The following is a 21,299-nucleotide window of genomic DNA, read 5'->3' on the forward strand; positions in this document are numbered from 1 at the left end:
TTTTTATTGTTAGGGGTGATAACGGTTTGAATCGAATTCGATTCATTTTTTTGAATAATGTATAATGTTATAAATATTTAAAATCTAATTCAAATACGAATTAATTTTATCTTGAAATCGATTCAATAAAAATCAAATTTTATCAATTCAATTTAATTCGATTAAACAATTTTAAAATTTTATTTTTCTATATTATTTTAGTAGGATTTTAAATATATTTAAATAATTTTATATATAAAATATTTTTTATTTTATAAAAATTTTAAAAAATATATAAAAATTAATAAAAACATATAATTCAATTCAATTTTTTAATTTTTACATCCTATTTGAAACCTAATATATACATTTAATATTTAAATTTAATTTAAACAAAATTAAAAAAATCAATAATCAAATATTATATTTTCAAATGAATATTTAATTTTTTTGATTTTTTTTTTCACCCCTACATATTGTTTTCTTTTAATCTCTCTCACTAATAAAAGCTTTGTGAAGACAAACGACACTTTTCTCTCCCTCCCTCACTCGCTTTCTACACGACCACACTATACATACACTTCTCGGGTTGGTCTCTTCTACATGTAAAACAAAAGGGCTAATCTCTCTTCGACCCAGGTACCATCGTCACCTCTTCAATCTATTTTTTTCTTTTTTTGGAGATTTTAGTGGCAAAGCTGAAGGACCAACCACTTGTTTTTTGTTTGGTTTTCTTGTTTTATGTTTGTTTTCTTTTTGACATGTTTTTCACTTTGAGAGAGATGTGTATTTTGATTAGAAATAGCTATGAATCAATGCATAACATAACTACCCATTTTCCCAGGTCCCTTCTTTCACGTTTACGTTTGACGTTTCAAAGCTTTTCTTCTTCCCTGGAGAAGGTGAAGTTTACTGTTTCAATCTCCCTTCTTTTCTTATCTATTCTCTTTCCGACACTCTTTTTTATGTTCTTCAATGTCGTTTCTTTTTTGTGTTTTCTTCTTCTTTGTTCCTTTTAAAACCAAGTTAATCTTATTATAGATAGGATCACATCAGAATTTTACTTGTAATCATGGGTTACTTCTATTTTCTTTGGTTGTCATCGTTTTGACTGTGATTTTTGTGTTGGTTTTGAATTCTTTTTTTCCTATGTACATGTATTCTTTTGTATCACTTGTTTGGTTTCTTTTAATTGTCTGTCATTTTGTTTTTGGAATTTCGACTTTCCAATGTTTTTTATTCAGCTTTGAATGGTGAATTGTTTCGTTTGTATGAAAAGAAAATCTGGGGTTGGTGATCTTGTTCTCAGCTGCTGTTCTTTGATGCTATCTTCATTTTTATATGTTTCTTTAGTGTGCGTTTCTTTAGGTTTCTGTTTATGTTTCCGATATGTGCATTTTGTCGGGTGATCACTTCATGTAAGTTCATGTGCAATATATGAATGAAGAGACGGGAATTTATCTTTCAGGAAAAGATAATTAATGGGGTTTTAATTAACAGTTTGTCCATGTGTCATCTGATGCTATGCTCTTTCAACAAGATGTTTGTGATAATAGATTGAGCATTTCCTCCAATTGGATTGGATAACTAAATTGCCATTAGGTTTTCAGTTTTAGAAGTTTCTTTTTCCCCCAAGATAATCTTTATGCTGCTTGAATCCCTAAGGATCTCTGTTTTGGTTGTTGGCATTCTATTGCTTTAATATTTCATCCGGGAGTGAAAATGATATATCGGCTTTGCATCCCTTTGTTTGGATTGTTTCTCAAATATTTTGTCTCTGTTGGCAATTTTTAATGGCCATCCTTTAATGTTTTGATTAAATTCACTAAATTTCACCTTCTTCAAGAGATGTTCTTTCATTTTTAAACCTGATTACTGATCTAAGGTGCCAGTTTCTCTATCTCAAGGTTTAAGGTTTTCAGAGATTTTTAATGAGTCTGAGATTTGGTGATCTGTACTTGAGCACATAATATGTTCCTGGATAATGTGTGCTCATATGTCATATCTTTAGCTGTTTTTGTTGAGTTTACTGCACTTTTATTTCCTAAGTCAAAATCTTTTCGCAGATGGAAACAGTTCAGTTGGATCCTAACTACAACCTCAATGAAGAAACATCTCCCAAGCTGTTGCTTCCCCCCGATTCTCCCGATATAAGTGATATATTTGGTGATCCACAATTAAGTCCAAGAGTTGGCAATAAATACCAGGTGGAAATTCCTCCCATGATAACAGGATCTGAGCATCTTCGGCTTTTGATGGACCCTGTTGACTCAGAAGACATTCCTTATCTTGCCCATTCCTTTCTGTTAGGCTTACCCATCCCTGTCATGTGGACCTATGAACAAGATATTGATTTAGAGGATGAAGGCAAGGTAGGTCCAAGTAATCCTGATGCTGGAACTAAGGTGGATGAGTCTGTCAAATCCAGAAAGTGCAGAAAGGGCCTGAATTCTAAGAGGAAGAAACATTCAGAACTAAGTGCTGAACAGTCAGATGCTAGGTTGGTCAATGAGAAAGAATCAAATGCAGAGAACATTGAATGTGGAATGGCAAGTAAAACTAACTTATTTCAACCATGTAAGGGTAAAAGCTCTCATCTAATTCCCGGTTCATCAGGTGATTCCTGGAGTAATGCAGAAGTGGATGGTTTTCTTCTTGGTTTGTATATATTTGGGAAGGATTTTGGGCAGATAAAACGGTTCATTGAAAACAAGGAGATGGGGGATGTATTGTCATTTTACTATGGGGCATTTTATATGTCTGATGGATACCACAGATGGTCAGATGGCCAAAAGAGAAGAAATCGAAAAAATATACACGGACGGAAAATCTTTACTGGCTGGAGGCAACAGGAATTGTTATCTCGTTTGCTTAGCCATGTCCCAGATGAATTACAAAATAATTTGCTGGAGGTAAACCCAATTTACTGCATATTTCATTTAGAAGCTCACATGTTCTTTTTTATTTCTCACACGGATTCAACTGTTTGTTAGCAGCATGTTGAAGAAGAAAGGTCCAGTTTAACATATCTTAGTTGGTGCTATTGTGCTTTTCTGTTTATTGATGTGAGAAATCAGTTTTTTAAAAGTTAACATTTCAATATGTTTTGCTGGGGATATAAGATCCATTCCTTCAGAACTACCCTCAAAGGCTAAGCAAATTGGCATATGTTTCACTCCATTGTGGATTCTAGGGTACACTTTTGAAAAGTGTTTTCACTTTTCAAGTCCCTTGAATCTGAATTAGGAGGGTTTCATGGTTCTGTGCACGAATTCCCGTTATTCATTGTAATATCCGTGCATGTAATTTGTTACTGCATCTCCTCAACTGGTAATTATTAAAACATAAATGCTTACAACTTTGCTTGATAATTGTCTTGCATGGTCCTTCTGTTGACTTTGATAAATAATCGTAAGGCTATGAACATAAGTATAATCTTCTGGTTAGTTACTGAAAATTATTTTGATCATGTTGTAAACTAAGGCTGTACAATCATTACTCTTGTAGATGTATTTCCCGTGCTTGAAAGAACTTTTATGTCCTACCTTCTAATTCATCATCTATTAGCAGGTCTCGAAGTCATTTGTGGAGGGGAGAACTTCTCTTGAAAATTATGTCTGCCATTTGAAGACTACTGTTGGCATATGTGCTCTTGTCGAAGCTGTAGGTATCGGTAAGGGGAAGGCAGATCTTACAGGCCTGGCCATGGAGCCTCCAAGGACCACACAAGTTTCCCCTGAACTACCATCTGGGAAGGCTTGTTCATCGCTTACATCTGGTGACATCATCAGATTTTTAACTGGAGGCTTTCGATTGAGCAAAGCTCGATGTAATGATATTTTCTGGGAAGCTGTTTGGCCACGTCTGCTTGCCAGAGGGTGGCATTCTGAGCAACCCAAGAATCAGTGCTCTGTCAGTTCCAAACATCACCTAGTTTTTCTTATGCCTGGAGTAAAGAAGTTCTCAAGAAGAAAACTTGTTAAAGGAAACCACTACTTTGATTCTGTTAGTGATGTTTTGAGCAAAGTCGCATCTGAACCAACACTTATTGAGCTTGATGCTGAAGGAAATGGTATTAGGAGCTGCAATGAAGAAAATGGGTGTATTCCAGGAGAGTCATCAGATCAGGATGATCCTCCCAATCATAAGCCCCATTATCTCAAGCCCCGAGTCTCTATTCTCAGTTCAAACCATATGAAGTTCACAGTTGTTGATTCCAGTTTGGTCCATGGAGGAAAAGCATCCAAGATGAGAGAACTGAGATATTCACCAATTGATTTGATGTTTACTTCCAAACCAATGCAGAAGAACACTCAAGATTCACGGCAAGTAAATGCTAATCATATGCTGTCAAAAGGTGACAAGTGTGTTAGTAATGCTCGCCATTGTGAGGGCATAATCGCTTGCTCGACTGCACGCCACGTTAAATTCACCATTGTGGACACCAGTTTGCTCCATGGAGGAAAATCATGCCGAGTGAGAGAACTCAGATGTTTACCGGTTAAGTTTGAAATTTCTTCTGAAATTAATAATTGTTCAGGAGGGAATGATGATAACTCAAGTGATGATTCTTTAGATGAGCATGAGCAAAAAATTACTGATGGACTATCATGTCATGGTTCAGTTGCCACTGATACAAAACCTAGTAGTGAGCCAGTTAATGCTGATAATTTGTTGAATGGTGACAAGAACCACAGTGAGGGTAAATATGATAATGACAGTTCAAATCAAAATCCAAAGAACTCATTTATTGGAGACCAGGATTTGTTGATTCAACAGGATGAGAAGACCAATTCATCAGAAGATACCAGGTCAAAGAGGATAATAAAGCACCATTTCAGTCGAAGAGCTAAATCTAGTCATTCTGTTAGTTTAGTTCCCCAGGCCAATACATCAGAAGATAACAGGTCAAAGAGGACAATAAAGCACCATTTCATTCGAAGAGCTAAATCTAGTCATTCTGTTAGTTTAGTTCCCCAGGCAAAACGAAAGAAATTAACTGCTTGTGTTAATACAGAGACAAGCCACTTTACTGGGGATTTTGCTTCTCTATCAATTAGTTTAGCTTCTCCAACGAAACGTCAAAGATTAACTGCTTGTGCTAAGACAGAGAGAAGTCACCTTACTGAGAATAGCTCTAGTAATCCAATTAATTTAGTTTCTCCTACAAAGAGACAGAGATTAGATGCTTGTGCTAAGATAGAGGAAAGTTGCCTCGCTGAGAAGTTTTCTGCTGAAATTAGTGAACAAACAGAGCTATGCTGTGCTTTAAAATCTCAAGACGAAGGCAGCAATGATGTTCCCCATGTGAGTCAATTTCAAGAGAAAGTATCATCTATTAATTCTGTAGTCGAAGGCAATCCAGAATCCATGGAGACTCCTCAAGTGGGTAGTGAGAAGCTTCCATCCCTGTCTTCAATTGGTTCAAATCCACCCCTGCTTCCTCTGGACGCTGAGAATGGTGAACCAGGAATGGTTGAAGCTGATGGCAGCCTGAATAATTATACTGATTTGTTGAAAATCACTACTAATGTTTGTTCTGAAGAGCAGCAACCTATCATGAACCCCCGGAGGCAAAGCAAAAGAAGCAGACCACTGACCACTAGAGTGTTGGAAGCTCTTGAGAGTGGGTTTTTCAACATGAAGAGTACACAAAAAGTTAGAGATGTGCAAGCACAAGCAATCCAATTTTCAAGTCCTTCCCGAAAGGCACGCACTAGAGTCAAAGCAACAGCAAAGCGTGGGAGTGCTGGCAGTAAAACTGTGGATGCCAAGGAAGGAAAAGGCACAGATGGTGCATTTATTTGTTCCAAAGATATTACGAACAAACCTCCTCAAGTGGGCCACTAGCTATTTCCAATCTTCAGGGTTGGCCAACATCATGAAGCTCTTATCAAGGACAACTGATGTATTCATTTGCTGATATTTTGCCTGGTCCATTGTCTGGTAGATGCCTCAAACCTCCAGGGTAGAGAGGAATTTGCTTACATTTTTTCTTTGCCCATAGTATAGACCAGCATTCTACAAATTATTGGAGGGGTTGAGCAGTGATCCATTTTCCTTTATTCTTCTACTTTTCTCCCCTTCAGAAAAACGAAGCATCTTGTTATGATTAGAAGCCATTTCAGGATTGACAATTGCATCAGTAAACAGATAACGGTCAGGTAGCAGGTAATCCTCTATTAATGCATGCATCAATATTGCAAGTAGGAGAACAATTTATGAGATTTTTGTTCCTTTTTGTCTCCTGCACCACCCATTTACATCATGGAATGCTTCTTTAACAGCTTGTCAATGTAGCTGTTCCATCGTATTTTTGTTCTTCACTGATGGATTATGAAAGCTATTTCCGGGGTTCATGTTAATCAAATTTCTGGTTTGTTCAGTTTATTATGTTCGTGTAACTAATATAGACTGATCAATATGATTTCCTTATACGAGTACTAGAAGTTTTATTTCTCTATGGTTAATCAAAGTTTTTTGGTAGTCTTATTGTTTGCGCTCTCCCACAGTTTATGTAGGGGCGACAAATCTACTGGGACCCATCTAATTCCGATTGATTTAATCCGATCTTATAAGTACGATTTTTTTTTAATTGAATTTTGGATTAGGTTAGATTGGATTTTTTTTTTGCCAAGTTTTAAGTAAATTCATCCGGTCCGTATATGTAAAAAATATTTTTTTATTATTTATTTAATTTTATATTTATATATATACACTATATTAATAAAATTGTTATTTAATATTTTAATTTAAGATGTTAAGTTAATAAAAATATTATATTTATGTATAATTAAAATGTAATTTATATTAAAAATAATATTTTATAAATATTATATTAAATTAAAATTATTAAATTAATTTTGAGTCAAATCAGATATAATTTTATATTTACAAAATCAGATTGAATCAAATATAAAAAAAATTATATTTTAATATTAGAATCGAAGTTAGAATATAAATTTTATAAAATTTGATTGGAATCGAAGGAAGCAAAAACCTGTTTAGACCTTACCCGATATTATCCCTAGCTTTATGCATTACAGCCCATCAATTGAATTTGCATGTTCGACTTAGAATCATTACCCACGTTTGCCAGGTTTCTAAAGCCACATCCTTAACCCCTTTCTTAATTAGAACTTAGATTGGAGGCACCATCTAATATCCATTGTTATTATGAATCTCGCCGCTACCAATTTTACCGCTTTGCATTTCACTGAATTTTAGGCACTAGATATATGAGCTAGGGCCATATCTATGCAGCTTGCCATTGGAGTGAAGTAGGCAAAGGTTCGAAGACCATTTTCTTCCATCTAGTAATCCAACCAATGAAGTTTAGGACACCAAAAAAAAAAAAAGAAAAAAGGACCCTCTGATGGTTTGAGGTCATCTATATATTTGTCCAACCAGAAAAGCAATTAGTCCAACCATTATCCAATATCAAATTCCTGAAATTATATTTGGTTAAATAAAACTCGAGATTTAATTTAATTAATTTATGTAATTTTTTTTTTAAAAATGTTTAATGAATTTGATGTTCGAATTTTAGCATCGACAATTCTTTTTTCTTATCACCGTACTACAATATCTTTTGTGAAAAAAAAATAGAAGCTTAATCAAGTTGCACAATCAAATCCCATTTTAATGAGTATAGGATTTTTTTTTTCGTTTTGTGGTTCAAATAATATTTTTTAAATTGGTTTGATTATATATTTACCGGCTTCATATAATTTTGGTATGAATCATCTCCAATGCAAAGGTCATCATACCTCAAATGATTGTTATTTGAAAGAATTTGGCATAGCAAATAATGCAAGGTGGGCTACACACCGACCATGCATGATGCAGCCCCTTTTTCCTTTAATTCATTATTCACTCTTTTCCTTTTGTCTCCATGAATAATTGACAAGATATCAAACTTTCCCATCTGTTCAACGAGTTCCTTTAAGCAATTAAAATTAAAAAAAAAAAAAAAGCAGAAAATTTCCAGAAAAATTAGTTGAAAAAAGAAACAATGTCACATGCTTTCTTGAATTTAACCCAAAAAGCCAAAAAAATTGGCATAAAAAACCAAGATTTGTTGTTACTATTATTGTTTTGTCAAATCAAACTCAACATTTTGATTTTTGATTTTTGAATTTGGTAGACATTTGGGAGATCTTTAGATTTCTTTTTGCAACTTTTTATTAATCTTTATTGTCAGCATTATGTACCATATGCACTACACCTTGTTTTTCCATTGATGAACATGAATTTTCTAGGAAATTTCAAATGAGAAAAAAAAAAGGTTATGAATAATCACTAAAGCCTCTTTTTTCACTTTGTGCTCTTGTTATTCAAATGATTGGCAACATCAAATCAAAGTAACTTGTTTATGAGGTGTATGTTCTCCATGGAAAAGTTTTACTACTACTCATCAACTTATCATCTACCACAATGATAGGTAGCTCCATGAATGTAAACCATTTTTTGCATTCAAGGTCAGCTAGCAGCAAATTTTTTTAATTAATAGTTAATTTTTCGACATGTCCTCGTATAAATACCATATAATCTATATAAAAAAAATGTATAAATTGATACTTGAAATAAAAAAAATTATAATAAATTATTCAAACTTTCAAATAAAAGTGAATTTCATCCAAATCATTCTTGAGTTTGAACTAAACATCGCTTGATCATTTGATTTTGATAGAGATATTCATAATTAGATTTTAACCAAATTAATTGATCGAATTGATTTAATTCAGTTAATCGATCGATCACCAAATTAATTTTGATTGGTTAACGAAAATGATTTTAAAAAAATTTCAGTTTCGATTAATTTGGTTTGAAAACCGATAACTAAAATTTTAATCAAAATATAAAAAAATTCAAACATAAAATGAAAAATACATGAAATGAATCATTTTATTTAATAAGTTGTTAGAATTTTTAATATATATTTTGATATTTGAATATTTTTTGAATAATTTTGTTTAATTTATTTAAAATATGAGAAATTAAGAGTTTAAATATAATTTAATTTAAATATATTTATTATTTGATTAACTGAAAAAATTAATTAAATTGATCGAATTAAATTCGGTTGATTAATTTTTAAAATTAATAAATTCAATTCAATTTAAAAAAATAAAATAAAATAATTCGATTCAAAATTAATTGAATTAATGGAATAAACACTCATAAATTTTGACTCTCACCTTACTTTTTTTTTTTTTTTTAATTTTTGGGTTTTTCCACAATATAATACTTCAATAATCCAAGAAAATCATTCATATTTGTATACCATTTAAAACTAATGGTCAATTAATTCTTGGAATGTTTGAGGGGTTTTTGTTTTTAAAATTTGTTTTTGTGTTCCTTGCATCTTGGGTCAGAGGGTAAAAAGTAAGTGATTTTAATAAGAGCCTATAACAAAAGCATTGGATTGAGAGACAAGAGAATCTTGAGTTCTGCTGGAAAGTAGCTTTTTCACAATTAGCTTGCAATATCTATTTGAGGCCAACACAAAAGAAAGTTGATGAGGGAAATTTTTTTTTTTAAAATAAAAAAGCTCAAGTGAAAGCTCATTGCCAACTTAATATGTTCATGGAGATGTGCCTCTAGATTCCTTACTCATCCTGTCCTTCAATAGTCTCTTTTTGTCAATGCCTCATAAAAGGAAAGACAGTTTCTTTTTAATAAACTTGCTTTTTCTCCGCATATAGTGTTGAATATGAAAATAATTAAATTATTTTGCTTTATTGTTGTAGCCAATTTAATTTATGTCACAAGAGGGTCTAATTATTAGATTTGATCATTTAAAACACATATGATGACATGACACGAATACGATATAAATATTAAATATAAAAATAATATAATTTAAAATTTTAATAATTATTATATCTAAATTTAATATTTTTGTGTCGACACGAATTATGACATTTAATTTTCATATAAAATATTATATAAATACATAAATTTTAATATTTTATATGACATAAATATACGAATCATTAGATTTACTCATTATAATAGCATGCTTGCCAATTAATTGACTTAAAATTTGAATTTATCTTTTGTTTGTTTTTTATTTCTCTAATCGACAATTTATTTGATAATAAAAATGAAAAGAGAAAGATACTATAATTTAGGAAAAGAAAAAAAAAATGGTGGTTCTCATCATTGTTGGTCCAATTCACGTGTCTTTTGTATATTTGATACATTGCACATATTTAATCACTTTATGCTTTTGTTAATAATTTGCCTACTCTATGGTACTTCTCTCATAGTTTTTTCCCCACTAATAGGCATAGCCCTAGCTATTTCATGACTAATTATGGTTAGATCTTGTTTACTTAAGTAAAACATCTCATTAAAACGGTCACAGTAAAAATCTAGTTTAGGAATTATTATTTTTATTTATCAATTTCCCTTGATTAAAGGATTTAATATTTATAACATCTCATTGATTGGTCAATATATATAATGCAATTATTAAATTAGTTTTTTTTTAATCTTTTTTTTTTAATAAAACATCTTTGTCATATGAGATAATAAGTATAGCTATAGAATTAGTTTTTTACTCTTTAAATTTATCACCAATTTTTTTTAAAATGGTTTGCCACAAACTTACAAATAGACTTGATATGTACATATGAAAGCTACATAACTTTGAATTAGGATCTCAATTTATGATCAACTCATCGTTCCAATAATCAATTTTTGATCACTTATGAAATTTGTTGTCAGATAATTTTTACTTTTAATTTCAATAATCAAAATTTAATCGTTGACAACATAAATAATTGCTACTTTCAGCATTTTTAAATGAAAATGTTAGGTTTTAAGTTAGAATTTTCCTTTTTAAAAGTAGAAATGATATCAGTTTGAATTGAATTTAGTTTGATTTTTTTGAATAATTTATAATATTATAAATTTTTAAAATTTGATCCGAATCAAAACTAACATTTCCTTGAAAGTGATTCAAACAAAATTTTACTCGTTCGATTTAGTTCAGTTCATCGATCTTTAAATTTAAATTTTTTTTATTTTTTATATATTATTTTAATATATTTATATATAAAATAATTATTTTTATTTTATAAAAATTTAAAATATGTATAAAAATTAATAAAAATATATAATTCGATTCTTCTTTTTATTTTTCGTATCTCCATTCAAAATTCCATCCAAATTTCATATATATATATTTAATATTCGAATTTGATCCGAATTAAATAAAAAATTGATCCAAATCAAATCGAATATTACAATTTTGATTCAATTTTTAATTTTTTTTTCACCCTTATCTCAGACTAATTTTTCGATAAAATTGGGTATTTGCCAAGGTCGTGCTTTCTCTATAATTCAACTCGAAACGTAGACATATGCGTGTGAGAAAACAAATTTGAGATAAAAGAAACCTGTCAACATAAACTTTTAGTTGTTCTTCAATGGTCTATAATAATCTTTTTGATCATTGTCTTTTTCTTTATATTTATGTAACCAACAAGATGTCGTATATTTAGAATATTAAAACAAGACAAGAACAAACGAAACCACAAAAGAGTTAGATCGATGCCGTTAACATGCAATAAAAATAATTATTAAATATATATATTTTCAGAACAGATGATCAGCATGGGTTTATTTGATTATTCCTGAAATTATTTTCTTTTTTTTTTTTTGGTTGCTTCCATTTCTAGAACAGACAAAATTTCGTCGGTCACAGTAAAATATTTTTATGGATAGATGATCTGAATTGAAAGCCAGTGGGCAGTTGTTTTCATCCTGGGGACCATTCGGTTGGTGGATGCTATACTATGCTAAGAGATCACAGCCAGGGAAGCTCATTAAAAAAAAAAAAAAATCTCCTTTTCAAGAATTAACAACAACAACAACATCAACATATACTTTTAGAAAAATTTTTAAATTTTATAAGCAAATAATAAAAAATGAATTCAAAGAAAAAAAAAATAACCTACCTCTTTTCGTCTAAGTTAAATATTGTCGACTTCATTTTCAACTTAAAAAACACGTACTCTTCTTTCTTAAGTTTTTTTGAAGCATTAATATTTTATTGGCTGCTACTTGTTTTAAATTGTTTTTTTTTTTCTTTTTCCTTTTATTTTTTAATTGTATGAGCTGATATGCATATATAGGCTGAAGCTATAGAGAACAAATTAAAGGAACTTTGATTAATGTTAATCAATTTGGTAAGGCCTATTAATAAAAGTGTTGATAGAAAGATGACATAAAAGGATAAAGCAAAACAGGATTAACGGTGGATTTGTCAACACGTTAATCTTTATAGGCACTAGGTAGGCAGAACTATGGGTGCATATGATTCAAAAAAAATCCGAATTTGATTCTATTATTGTTAATTGAGTCGATTTTGAATATTTTAATTTTCGATGGTTCATAAGCTTATTTGAATTATATATATATTTAATTATAAATTATAATTTTATTTTTGAAAATGATTAATTAATTAATATGTCCTAATCAAATTATTATTTTTAAGTGATTAATTAATTAATTAATTAATTTTTTATGCAAATTTAAAATCCATGGTTTGCAGGGGATGACTTTTGAACATGACCTCGGAAATGATCAGCATTTTATAATATATATTTCTATGTATATCCAATATTGTTATAAATTGAAAAGGCCAAAAAAAATATAAAAATTAAGGAGAAAGAAAGAGAGAACACTTGTTATATTGGGTCATTTGATTGCTCATATGATTGTGACAAAATGGGGATTTCCATCATTCAAATTTATTTTAGAATTATTTTAGAACCCATAGCCCAAGCTATATATATTTTAAGAGTAAGCCTTAGAGCAATGGTAAGATTGTTTCTTTGTGATCGGAAGGTCATGGATTCGAGTTTTGAAAATAATTTTTTTTTTACAAAAGATACAAAGAAAAAATTGCATATTATGAATCTTCCTCCAATCCTTATAAAGTAAGGAATCTTGTACATCGAGATTTGCCCTTTTTAGCCCAAACTAATATTGTTAATTTACAACGTAATTAAGTATTTTTTAAACAAAAGGTTTTTTAACTAGCTGTCATAGAAAGCAAAATTTGAAGTTTTTTTTTAATATATATGTATATATCTATAGGAGAAAAAAGTGGTTGTTGAAGTGATGTTTTTGAAGTTAAGTAAACCCAATGCATTCAATAAATAAATGAAAAAAAAAATGAATTTATACTGAGGCAGAGGCCATTATCAAAGGAGATCTTTAGGCTGTAATCTTTTAGTTGAGATTAACCCCTAATAAAGCAAAGATAAACCCAATGTCTAGATCATTTTATGATAATAATGTTCTAAAGTTATATGCAACATGCATCCATGATGATACCTAATTATATATTTGCTCATGTAGGAATAGTATTATGAAAAAAAAAATTCCCTTTCATCTGTCATTTGTGATATATCTCACACTATGGAAAATGAATCAATAATGATAAAAAGTTACTTCTTCCTTTCTCTTGTTTGTCAAATTATTTGGGGAACAATAAGAAAACTCTTGCTATAGTTAGTAAACATTTTTTCTTAATTTAATTAATCAATGAGCCGTTAATTTAATGGTTTCAGAATCAGTCTTAAAATTAAAAGTTTCGAGTTCGAATCACAATCTAACCCTAAAAAACAAAAAAAAAATCCAATTAAAATCTCTTAATTTCCCTTCTATAGCTATATAATGGGAAATTAAATAGGAAAAGAGACATTAAATGCTAGGCAAATTATACTTGATGCAATTAAATTTTTGTTAAAAACTATAGCTAGTGATGCATAGTAATATGGCAAGCATTGAATATGTAAAAAAAAAAAAAAAAAAGCAAAACAAATTATGGTGGAACTAATTAATTAATGTATATTGTAATTTATTATGCTAAGATTTTTAGTGAAAAACAAAAAAAAAAGGCAAAAGCCAAAAGTTAATTGCAATCCTGTCCTACATATATAAGCTTATCCAAATTTAGGGATATGGAATAATAGCAAATGATTGTTAATGAAGAAGTCTTTGTGTAAACTTTTCTCTTAAAAAGACACAGATTTCTTCAGTTTGGAGAACAAATATGAGTACAATAATCAATAATTAAAAATATAAAGTGGACAAATTAGAGGCATGAAACAGTAATTTGGCATTAAATACAGATAAATATTTTACATCTATAACTTTTGCACATTGCAGTTAGGTTTTGTCTGTTGCATATAAAAAATTCTTCTCTGTTTACTAATTTTGTTTTGTTGCATATAAAACTCAAGTGTTCCTCCAATACCCACCTACCCAAATGATTTATAATAGTTCATGATTTATGGCTTCATTTTCTGGGCCATCCCCTCTCTCTTTCTCTCTAAAATATTTTTGCTTACAAAGTCGAGCAACTTAGGAATATGAAAAAAAAAATTTTGCCAAGTACTAAAATTCAAACCTCAAATTTTTAAAAATAATTATATAAATAATTGAATTAAGTTTCGAGTTCTCGTTTTCTCTAAAGTGTTTCCTTTAATATTTCTATCTCATCTTACATAATATAATATTATATATTCAAAATAATTAGGTTATTCAGTCAATTGGCTTGACTATGCTTGACAAAGATATATATGATACAAAAATTCATTATAAAAACACAGAAAATAACATGTTAATCAAATTACTTCTAGCTATAGTTAATTATTCCATGTCTTTTGTCATTTGTTACTTGTTAAATATAAAAAGTCAAGTATCATCTTCTAATCATCAAAACTTTTAGCAAATAATCGATCACTCAACTTAACACGTTATTAATTTTATATGAGTTAAAAAAAAAAGTAAAAAAACTTTTGACAAAAGTAATATTCAAAAGCTTTATCAAGCTTTTGAGCTTGACAAAAAAAAAAAAAAAAAAAGAGGTTCGAGGCAAGATTTTGTGTCTTTGTACAATGTAATTGAAGGGTCTTTGTCAATCTTTAACTCATAATTATCGTATAAACATTAGTTCTTGCTAATAATCCCTGCATATGTAATTGCAGCTGCTTCAAATTGGCCATGCAGACAAGTCCTGTCAGCCTTCATCCATGCATGCATGTCTATATATTTTATCAGTTACGTACATTAGAAAGCCAGAGGGAAACAGAAAGCATTGATTAAACTGTGAATACGTAAGTAATTAAGATAAGAGCTATTGGAACTTTAGCATGGAAATAGGAAAGCTTTAGGAAAGTAACTGAACAAAAAAAAAAAAAAACTATTTTTCTCTCATATGTATATATATATATATATATATATATATATATATATATATATAAACCTGAGATTTTGTCTCTAAAGTACAATACTACTTGCACTTTCATGCAATGGAGAATCAACTGGCTTTCAAAACTACTATGATAAGATATATGGATTTAAACTTTCCATTAACCAACTAATAATTTTGATAAAAAAAAAAATTAAATTAACAAATCCACACGAATTAGTCGGGTTTATGAAAAGATGAAGCTTAGTTCGAAGTCAATTAGAATTCGATCATTGTGGGAAATACTTTACTAGTAAAATCTTAAATGCATTGGATTAATATAAAATCATGTATTTTTAAATAAAATATAAAAATACTCTATTGGATTATAAAAAAAATTTAACTGATAAAAGCATAGGAAAATAGATAACAGCTAGATGGAATTTGGTAGATATCAATTGAATTTCTCTACTATCATATATGCATATATAATATTTGTTTATTGTTTTTACTTTTTTACTTTTAAAAGAAAAACATTTAGATATAAAATTATAAAACAACATTTTTAAAGAATTAATTATTAAAACTTTGAATTTAGCCAAAGAAAAAAAAAAAAAAAACAATGCTAACAAGCAGCCTATACAGAAAATGACTATTGAGAAACGTGGCAGACAGTTTCTCTCAAATTAATTATAAATTTAATAAATCGTAATTTTGTTATGTCCCTCTTTTTCTTTTTCTTTTTTCATCAAAAAATATTTTCTGGCTAACTATGACACATCATCAATCTCATCATTATTCTACAATCATTAAAAGACCAATTTACCCCTACTTATCAACAAAATACATGGAATACCCTTTGGCAAACCTGCCACCTTGGGAAGTACCCTAGGTGCACGTGAACATGAGAATTTTGTACCATTGTCGGGTCCTTTTCGAGATGGATTCGATCAGCGCACCCGTGACGGGTGAGGCTACTTTCGTCACTTCACCGGCTCACGGCGGCTGCTAGGTCAGTGGCTGTTTTGTGGTTTCAGGTCAAATTTAGGGTATTTAGGGAATAAAATTGCTTTTGCAAAACTATCACCGGACAACGACAAGGCCTCAACTTTAAGGTCTCGTCCGCCACCAATGTTTTAAGTAAACTAATTCGTGGTGGCTCTTTAGCACATTGAAATGTCTATAGTACCCCCAATTTCCTTGAAATATTACTAATTTATTCGGAAATTTAAAAACAAAAATCATGAAGCCATTCATTAATTCATTTGGTGAATATAAAGTAAAATTTTTGTTTTTGAGTTCACACTTTACATACATATACATGTGCATTATGTGGGAGTTCAGTTTTTATACATTGTGTTATATGTATTTTTTTATTATTTTTTAGTAATTTAAATAAACTATAATTTAATGAGTTTTAGATAGGAGCGTTTAATCAATCAATTTGATTAATTTCGAATTGAATTATTCAAAATCAAATTAGTTAACTTATATTATTTTATTTTGGTTAACCGAATCTAATTTATTAATTTTAAAAATTAATCAACCGAATTTAATTTAATTAGTTTGATTAAATTTTTCATTAACCAAATAATAAATATATATAAGTTAAATTATATTTTAAACTCTTAATTTCTTATATTTTAAATAAATTAAATAAAATTATTCAATAAAATATTTAAATATCAAAATATTATGTTAAAAATTATAACAACTTATAAAATAAAATGATCAATTTTATGTATTTTTATTTTATATTTGAATTATATTATATTTTGGTTAATTCGGTTTTTGAACCGAATTAACCAAAAATCAAAATTTCTAAAATCATTTTCACTAACTAACCTAAATTAAGTCGGTAATTAATCAATTAATTAAATTAAATCAATTTGATTTATTAATTCGATTAAAATCAAATTATGAACTTCTTTAGCCCAAAATTATGGGATATAAGATTCAATTTATTATTATTATTAAATCAGTTACAATTAATGAGTAACATAGCTCAAATAATTGAATTTATTCCATTCTCTTCCTATTCAATTTTATTAACGAATTTCTTGCAAATCTCCAAAAAAAAAAAAAATCCATTTACAAATTACAAGCACACATTAAGATAGAGTTAAAATGTTTTATTTTTTACAGTCTCACCACTAGAATTTAAGATTAAATCCCTTTGTAAAGAGCACTATATATGCAAATATTTGATATGGTAAACTAATGTAAAAGTAATTACTTCCTAAAAAGAAATTTGGGGGATAAGGGCAATTTATTAATACCAAAGAAACCTAGGGGCAATACAGTCTTGGAAATGAATATATACACTACAAGTAGGCATTATTATTATTTATATATAATATTATAAACAGACAAAGAAGACCTGGTTGGGTTCATATATATGTTCTTCCATTTTTTTAGCTTGCAAAGAACTCCATGTAGGAGAATTTCCTGGTTTTTGTCTTGCTCTAGCTCCAACAAAATCCCAAGTTTTCTTGTTTGTGTTTTGTTTTTGTTGTTTTATTAAAATAAACAAATAAATCTTCTGCTCTTGTGTGATGAGCACCAGGAACTAGGAATAAGAGAAGAAGGAAACAAGAGAGTGATTTGGAAGGAAGAGAAAAGAAAGACAAAAGTTGTTGGTTTTTTATTAAAAGATCTTTATTTTTATTTTTATTTTTATCTTTTTACCTTTGTTCAATGTCAAATATCACAGGTGATAATGGAGGGAGCTTCTCTTCAGGCAACACTGCTGGAGAAGAAGTTCAACAACAACAAGAGCAAGTAAAAAACTTTCATGGCTCAAACTCTTTGCTTTCAACTAACAGCAGTGGCTCCACCACTCCACAAGATCAGCAGCCTCCATCAGCTAAGAAGAAAAGAAACCTTCCAGGAACTCCTGGTATGAAAAACTTTCAACTGCAATTCATCATCTCTAGTTTTTCTTTCTTTTTTTTCTGAAATCATCCCAAAGAAAATTGATTTTAAAGGTTTTATTCTGTTGAATTAAAAGGGTCATTGAAATAAAGAATTTCTGAAAAGTTTTTGCATATTATATATATATGCTTACTCCTTAGGGCATGAGTCACTAATTAATTACATCGTAATTCATTGTTTTCTTCACTCTTTCAAGTTTCAGGTTTCTCATTTGTTTCATCTTCTGGCTATTCTCAGAATATAAGCAAATGAATTTTACTATAGACAATTAAGCTTAGTTATCTTTGCTTTACATGCCGGATTTGGGAAGTTTTTGACGTTTCATGCTTATGCCTGCGTATTTTTTGAATCAAAACAAAAAGGAAAACATTTCGGAGGCTGACTTAACTCAACAGGGCTGTCATGAAGAAGATTTTCTGATTTGTTTGAGTACTTTTCTGAGGAAGAACAGTTTTGGAGCAAAATCTGGGTCATAAAAATGGTGAATGATTGAAGTTTTTAAGTTGTTGAAGGGGTTTCAATTATTGGTTGGGTATCACAATCATTGCAGAGCAAACTGTTGGCTTGCCCTTCACTCCTTTTTCCTTTGTTTTGCTTTTAACTGTTTCAAGTAAAGGAATCACATATCCCTGCCAATGGAATATCTGTACTTTACTCTCTCTCTCCCTTTCCTTCCTTTCCCTTTTCTCTTCCTCTCTAATTTCTCTCTTTTCCCTCACCCTTTTTCACTTTTTTTTTTCGATCTACTGATTATAAATTACTTGGGTGTCTAACTGTCTATGTTCTTTCTGCAAATTACTATATATATATATATATATATGTATGTATATATACAAGTATATAGTGAATGATCCATATGTCTTTTGCATGGGCTTTATGCGCAGATCCCAATGCAGAAGTGATTGCTCTATCACCAAAGACCCTTTTGGCCACAAACCGTTTTGTATGTGAAATTTGCAACAAAGGGTTCCAAAGGGACCAAAACCTTCAACTTCACCGGCGGGGCCATAATCTTCCATGGAAACTTAGGCAAAGAACAAGCAATGAAATCCGGAAAAGGGTTTATGTCTGCCCTGAACCTTCATGCGTGCACCATAACCCGGCTCGTGCTCTTGGCGATCTTACAGGGATCAAGAAGCATTTTTGTCGAAAACATGGAGAGAAAAAATGGAAATGCGATAAGTGCTCGAAGAAATATGCTGTGCAATCGGATTGGAAAGCTCATTCAAAGACATGTGGCACAAAGGAATACAAATGTGACTGTGGCACCATTTTCTCCAGGTTTATACGCATGAAAGAGTTTGTTTATTTACATTGAAATATGGTTTTTTTTTTTTTTTTATACTTAGAGCTTATCAGGATTGAGCTCAAAATTGAATTCAGATAACTAAAACTAATAATTTGATTTTTTTACTAATAGATTACAGGCTCTTGATCGACTTCTTTGAAATATCATTAGTTAGTCTTAGAATATACTACAGACAGTCATATAAGAGTAGTTGATAGTGCATAAACAAAGCCTTGAATGGTGTATCTTTGATATCTACAAAAAGATGATTGGATCATTTAGATTGCTTCAGAATATATTATTTTGGTCGATGATATAGAAAGTTTAATTAATTTCCTTAATTCCCAGTTGCTTGCTTTGCTTAAAGTCTTTGTTGGACCACAGATTCTTACTGGAATTGTTTTTTTATTATAAAGTCTTAGTCCCTTTTTTATTTTAATTTGTTAAAGGCTTTTTAAATGTGATATTCTATTCATTTTAATAATCGTCATCACATATCAATAATGTTGGCCAGTGTTCAATGCCTTAACCAAGGTTCTTGTGGTCCAAAACAATTGAATAATGAACCCTTTTTTCTCAATAATTGTTCTTTCTCTTAAGATTAAGTGATTAGCTAATCAGATTGGTTTTCATATTTTTTGCAGGAGAGACAGTTTTATCACCCACAGAGCTTTTTGTGATGCCCTAACTGAAGAAAACAACAAAGCAAGCCAAGGCCTTGTAGCCATTAACGTGGGATCAAACTTACAAGGCCAAGTTCCCGATCAGCTCATTCCTGCAATTCCTATCAACAACAGTCATGACACATCTGCCATGAATGTTTCTGATTCATTCAGCCATGACACCAAAAGCCCTATACAGCTCTTAAACATGGCAGGAAGTATGTTCTCCAACAATCCCGGAAACCTGTTTGGTGGAGCGAAAAGTCATGTTTCAAATTCTTCCTCCTCTTGCCTGCAACTGACTGCGAATTCGTCAACATTATTTGAAGGAAATGGACACCTTTACTCTGGCCTAGCCTCCATGTCTGCCACTGCATTGTTACAGAAAGCAGCTCAAATGGGAGCAACTGCTAGTACTGGTAGCCTGAACTCTCCCTTGATGGGGAAAAGTTTCACTACAAGCATGGCCCCACCATCGTTTGTTTCGATGCAAACGCAGAATAATAATCAATCACAAGTTTTAGGAGATGATTCTGAATTCACCAACCAGTTCATGCAGAAAAGCCAACAAGAAATACAGTCAGAGTTTTTCAATGCAAATGGAGGGGTTGATCAAAGTTCAGCTGTCAACAATATGGGGATGTTTTCGGGGGTTTTTGATCAAAACAGTGCATTGTTAAAGAGTGTAGAGAACGATCAGCGCGGTGCAAGTACAAATTCAGGGTTGAGTACGCCAAGAACTACTTGTTTATCAGGCTTCAGTGGGGATATGATGACTGTTGATTTCTTGGGGATTGGCGGATCAAGACCCAGGCCTCTACTTGAAAAACAGCACCTTCATCAACAACAGCAAGATTTAGATGAGTTTGGAGGAATTGACCAGGCAAGACTGCTAGGCTTAAGCCATTTTCAACAACATACAGCGTTGGAGAAACCAATGTGGAAAGTTTAAAATTAAAGCAGCTAGCTAGATCTCCAATAAAACTCCTTTCCCTATAACTTCTTTTATCACTTTTCCTTTTCCCTCTCTCTTATCCTTTAAGTATAATATTTTTGTAGCCATGGATTGAGCATGCCATTGAGCATTCTGGCTAAACTCACACGGCCTATCTTAAGAGTAATTCCATAATTGCCATGCATGATTTGCATTAATTTTTTCAGAGATTGGTCGAAAAGAAAAGAAAAGAAAACTTTTTTAGGTTGGCCTTTATAATCATTGCTC

The 21,299-nt window shown here is 30.6% G+C and overlaps 2 protein-coding genes across 4 annotated transcripts; both read left to right on the forward strand.

Moving 5' to 3' along the window:
• The first annotated feature begins 494 nt into the window (after nt 1-494).
• Nucleotides 495-6,438, forward strand: LOC111277306 (uncharacterized). Of its 3 annotated transcripts, XM_022863669.2 has the most exons (4): nt 499-618; nt 824-881; nt 2,046-2,891; nt 3,550-6,438. In XM_022863669.2, exons 3-4 carry the CDS (start codon nt 2,046-2,048, stop codon nt 5,827-5,829), a joined length of 3,126 nt encoding a protein of 1,041 aa, XP_022719404.2. In that variant the 5' UTR covers nt 499-618; nt 824-881; the 3' UTR covers nt 5,830-6,438. The 3 variants fall into 3 exon arrangements, with proteins under 3 accessions (XP_022719406.2, XP_022719404.2, XP_022719403.2); XM_022863671.2 differs by lacking the exon at nt 824-881 and having other exon boundaries at nt 495-618; XM_022863668.2 differs by lacking the exon at nt 499-618 and having other exon boundaries at nt 628-881.
• An 11,104-nt stretch (nt 6,439-17,542) lies between these two features.
• On the forward strand, nt 17,543-21,237 carry LOC111277307 (zinc finger protein GAI-ASSOCIATED FACTOR 1-like). Its single transcript, XM_022863672.2, has 3 exons — nt 17,543-18,092; nt 19,012-19,408; nt 20,060-21,237. Exons 1-3 carry the CDS (start codon nt 17,891-17,893, stop codon nt 21,027-21,029), a joined length of 1,569 nt encoding a protein of 522 aa, XP_022719407.1. The 5' UTR covers nt 17,543-17,890; the 3' UTR covers nt 21,030-21,237.
• The last annotated feature ends 62 nt before the right edge of the window (nt 21,238-21,299 follow it).

The sequence above is a fragment of the Durio zibethinus genome, chromosome 7, assembly GCF_047325235.1.
Source record: "Durio zibethinus cultivar Kanyao isolate XHJ-2024 chromosome 7, ASM4732523v1, whole genome shotgun sequence".
Taxonomy (NCBI): Eukaryota; Viridiplantae; Streptophyta; class Magnoliopsida; order Malvales; family Malvaceae; genus Durio; species Durio zibethinus.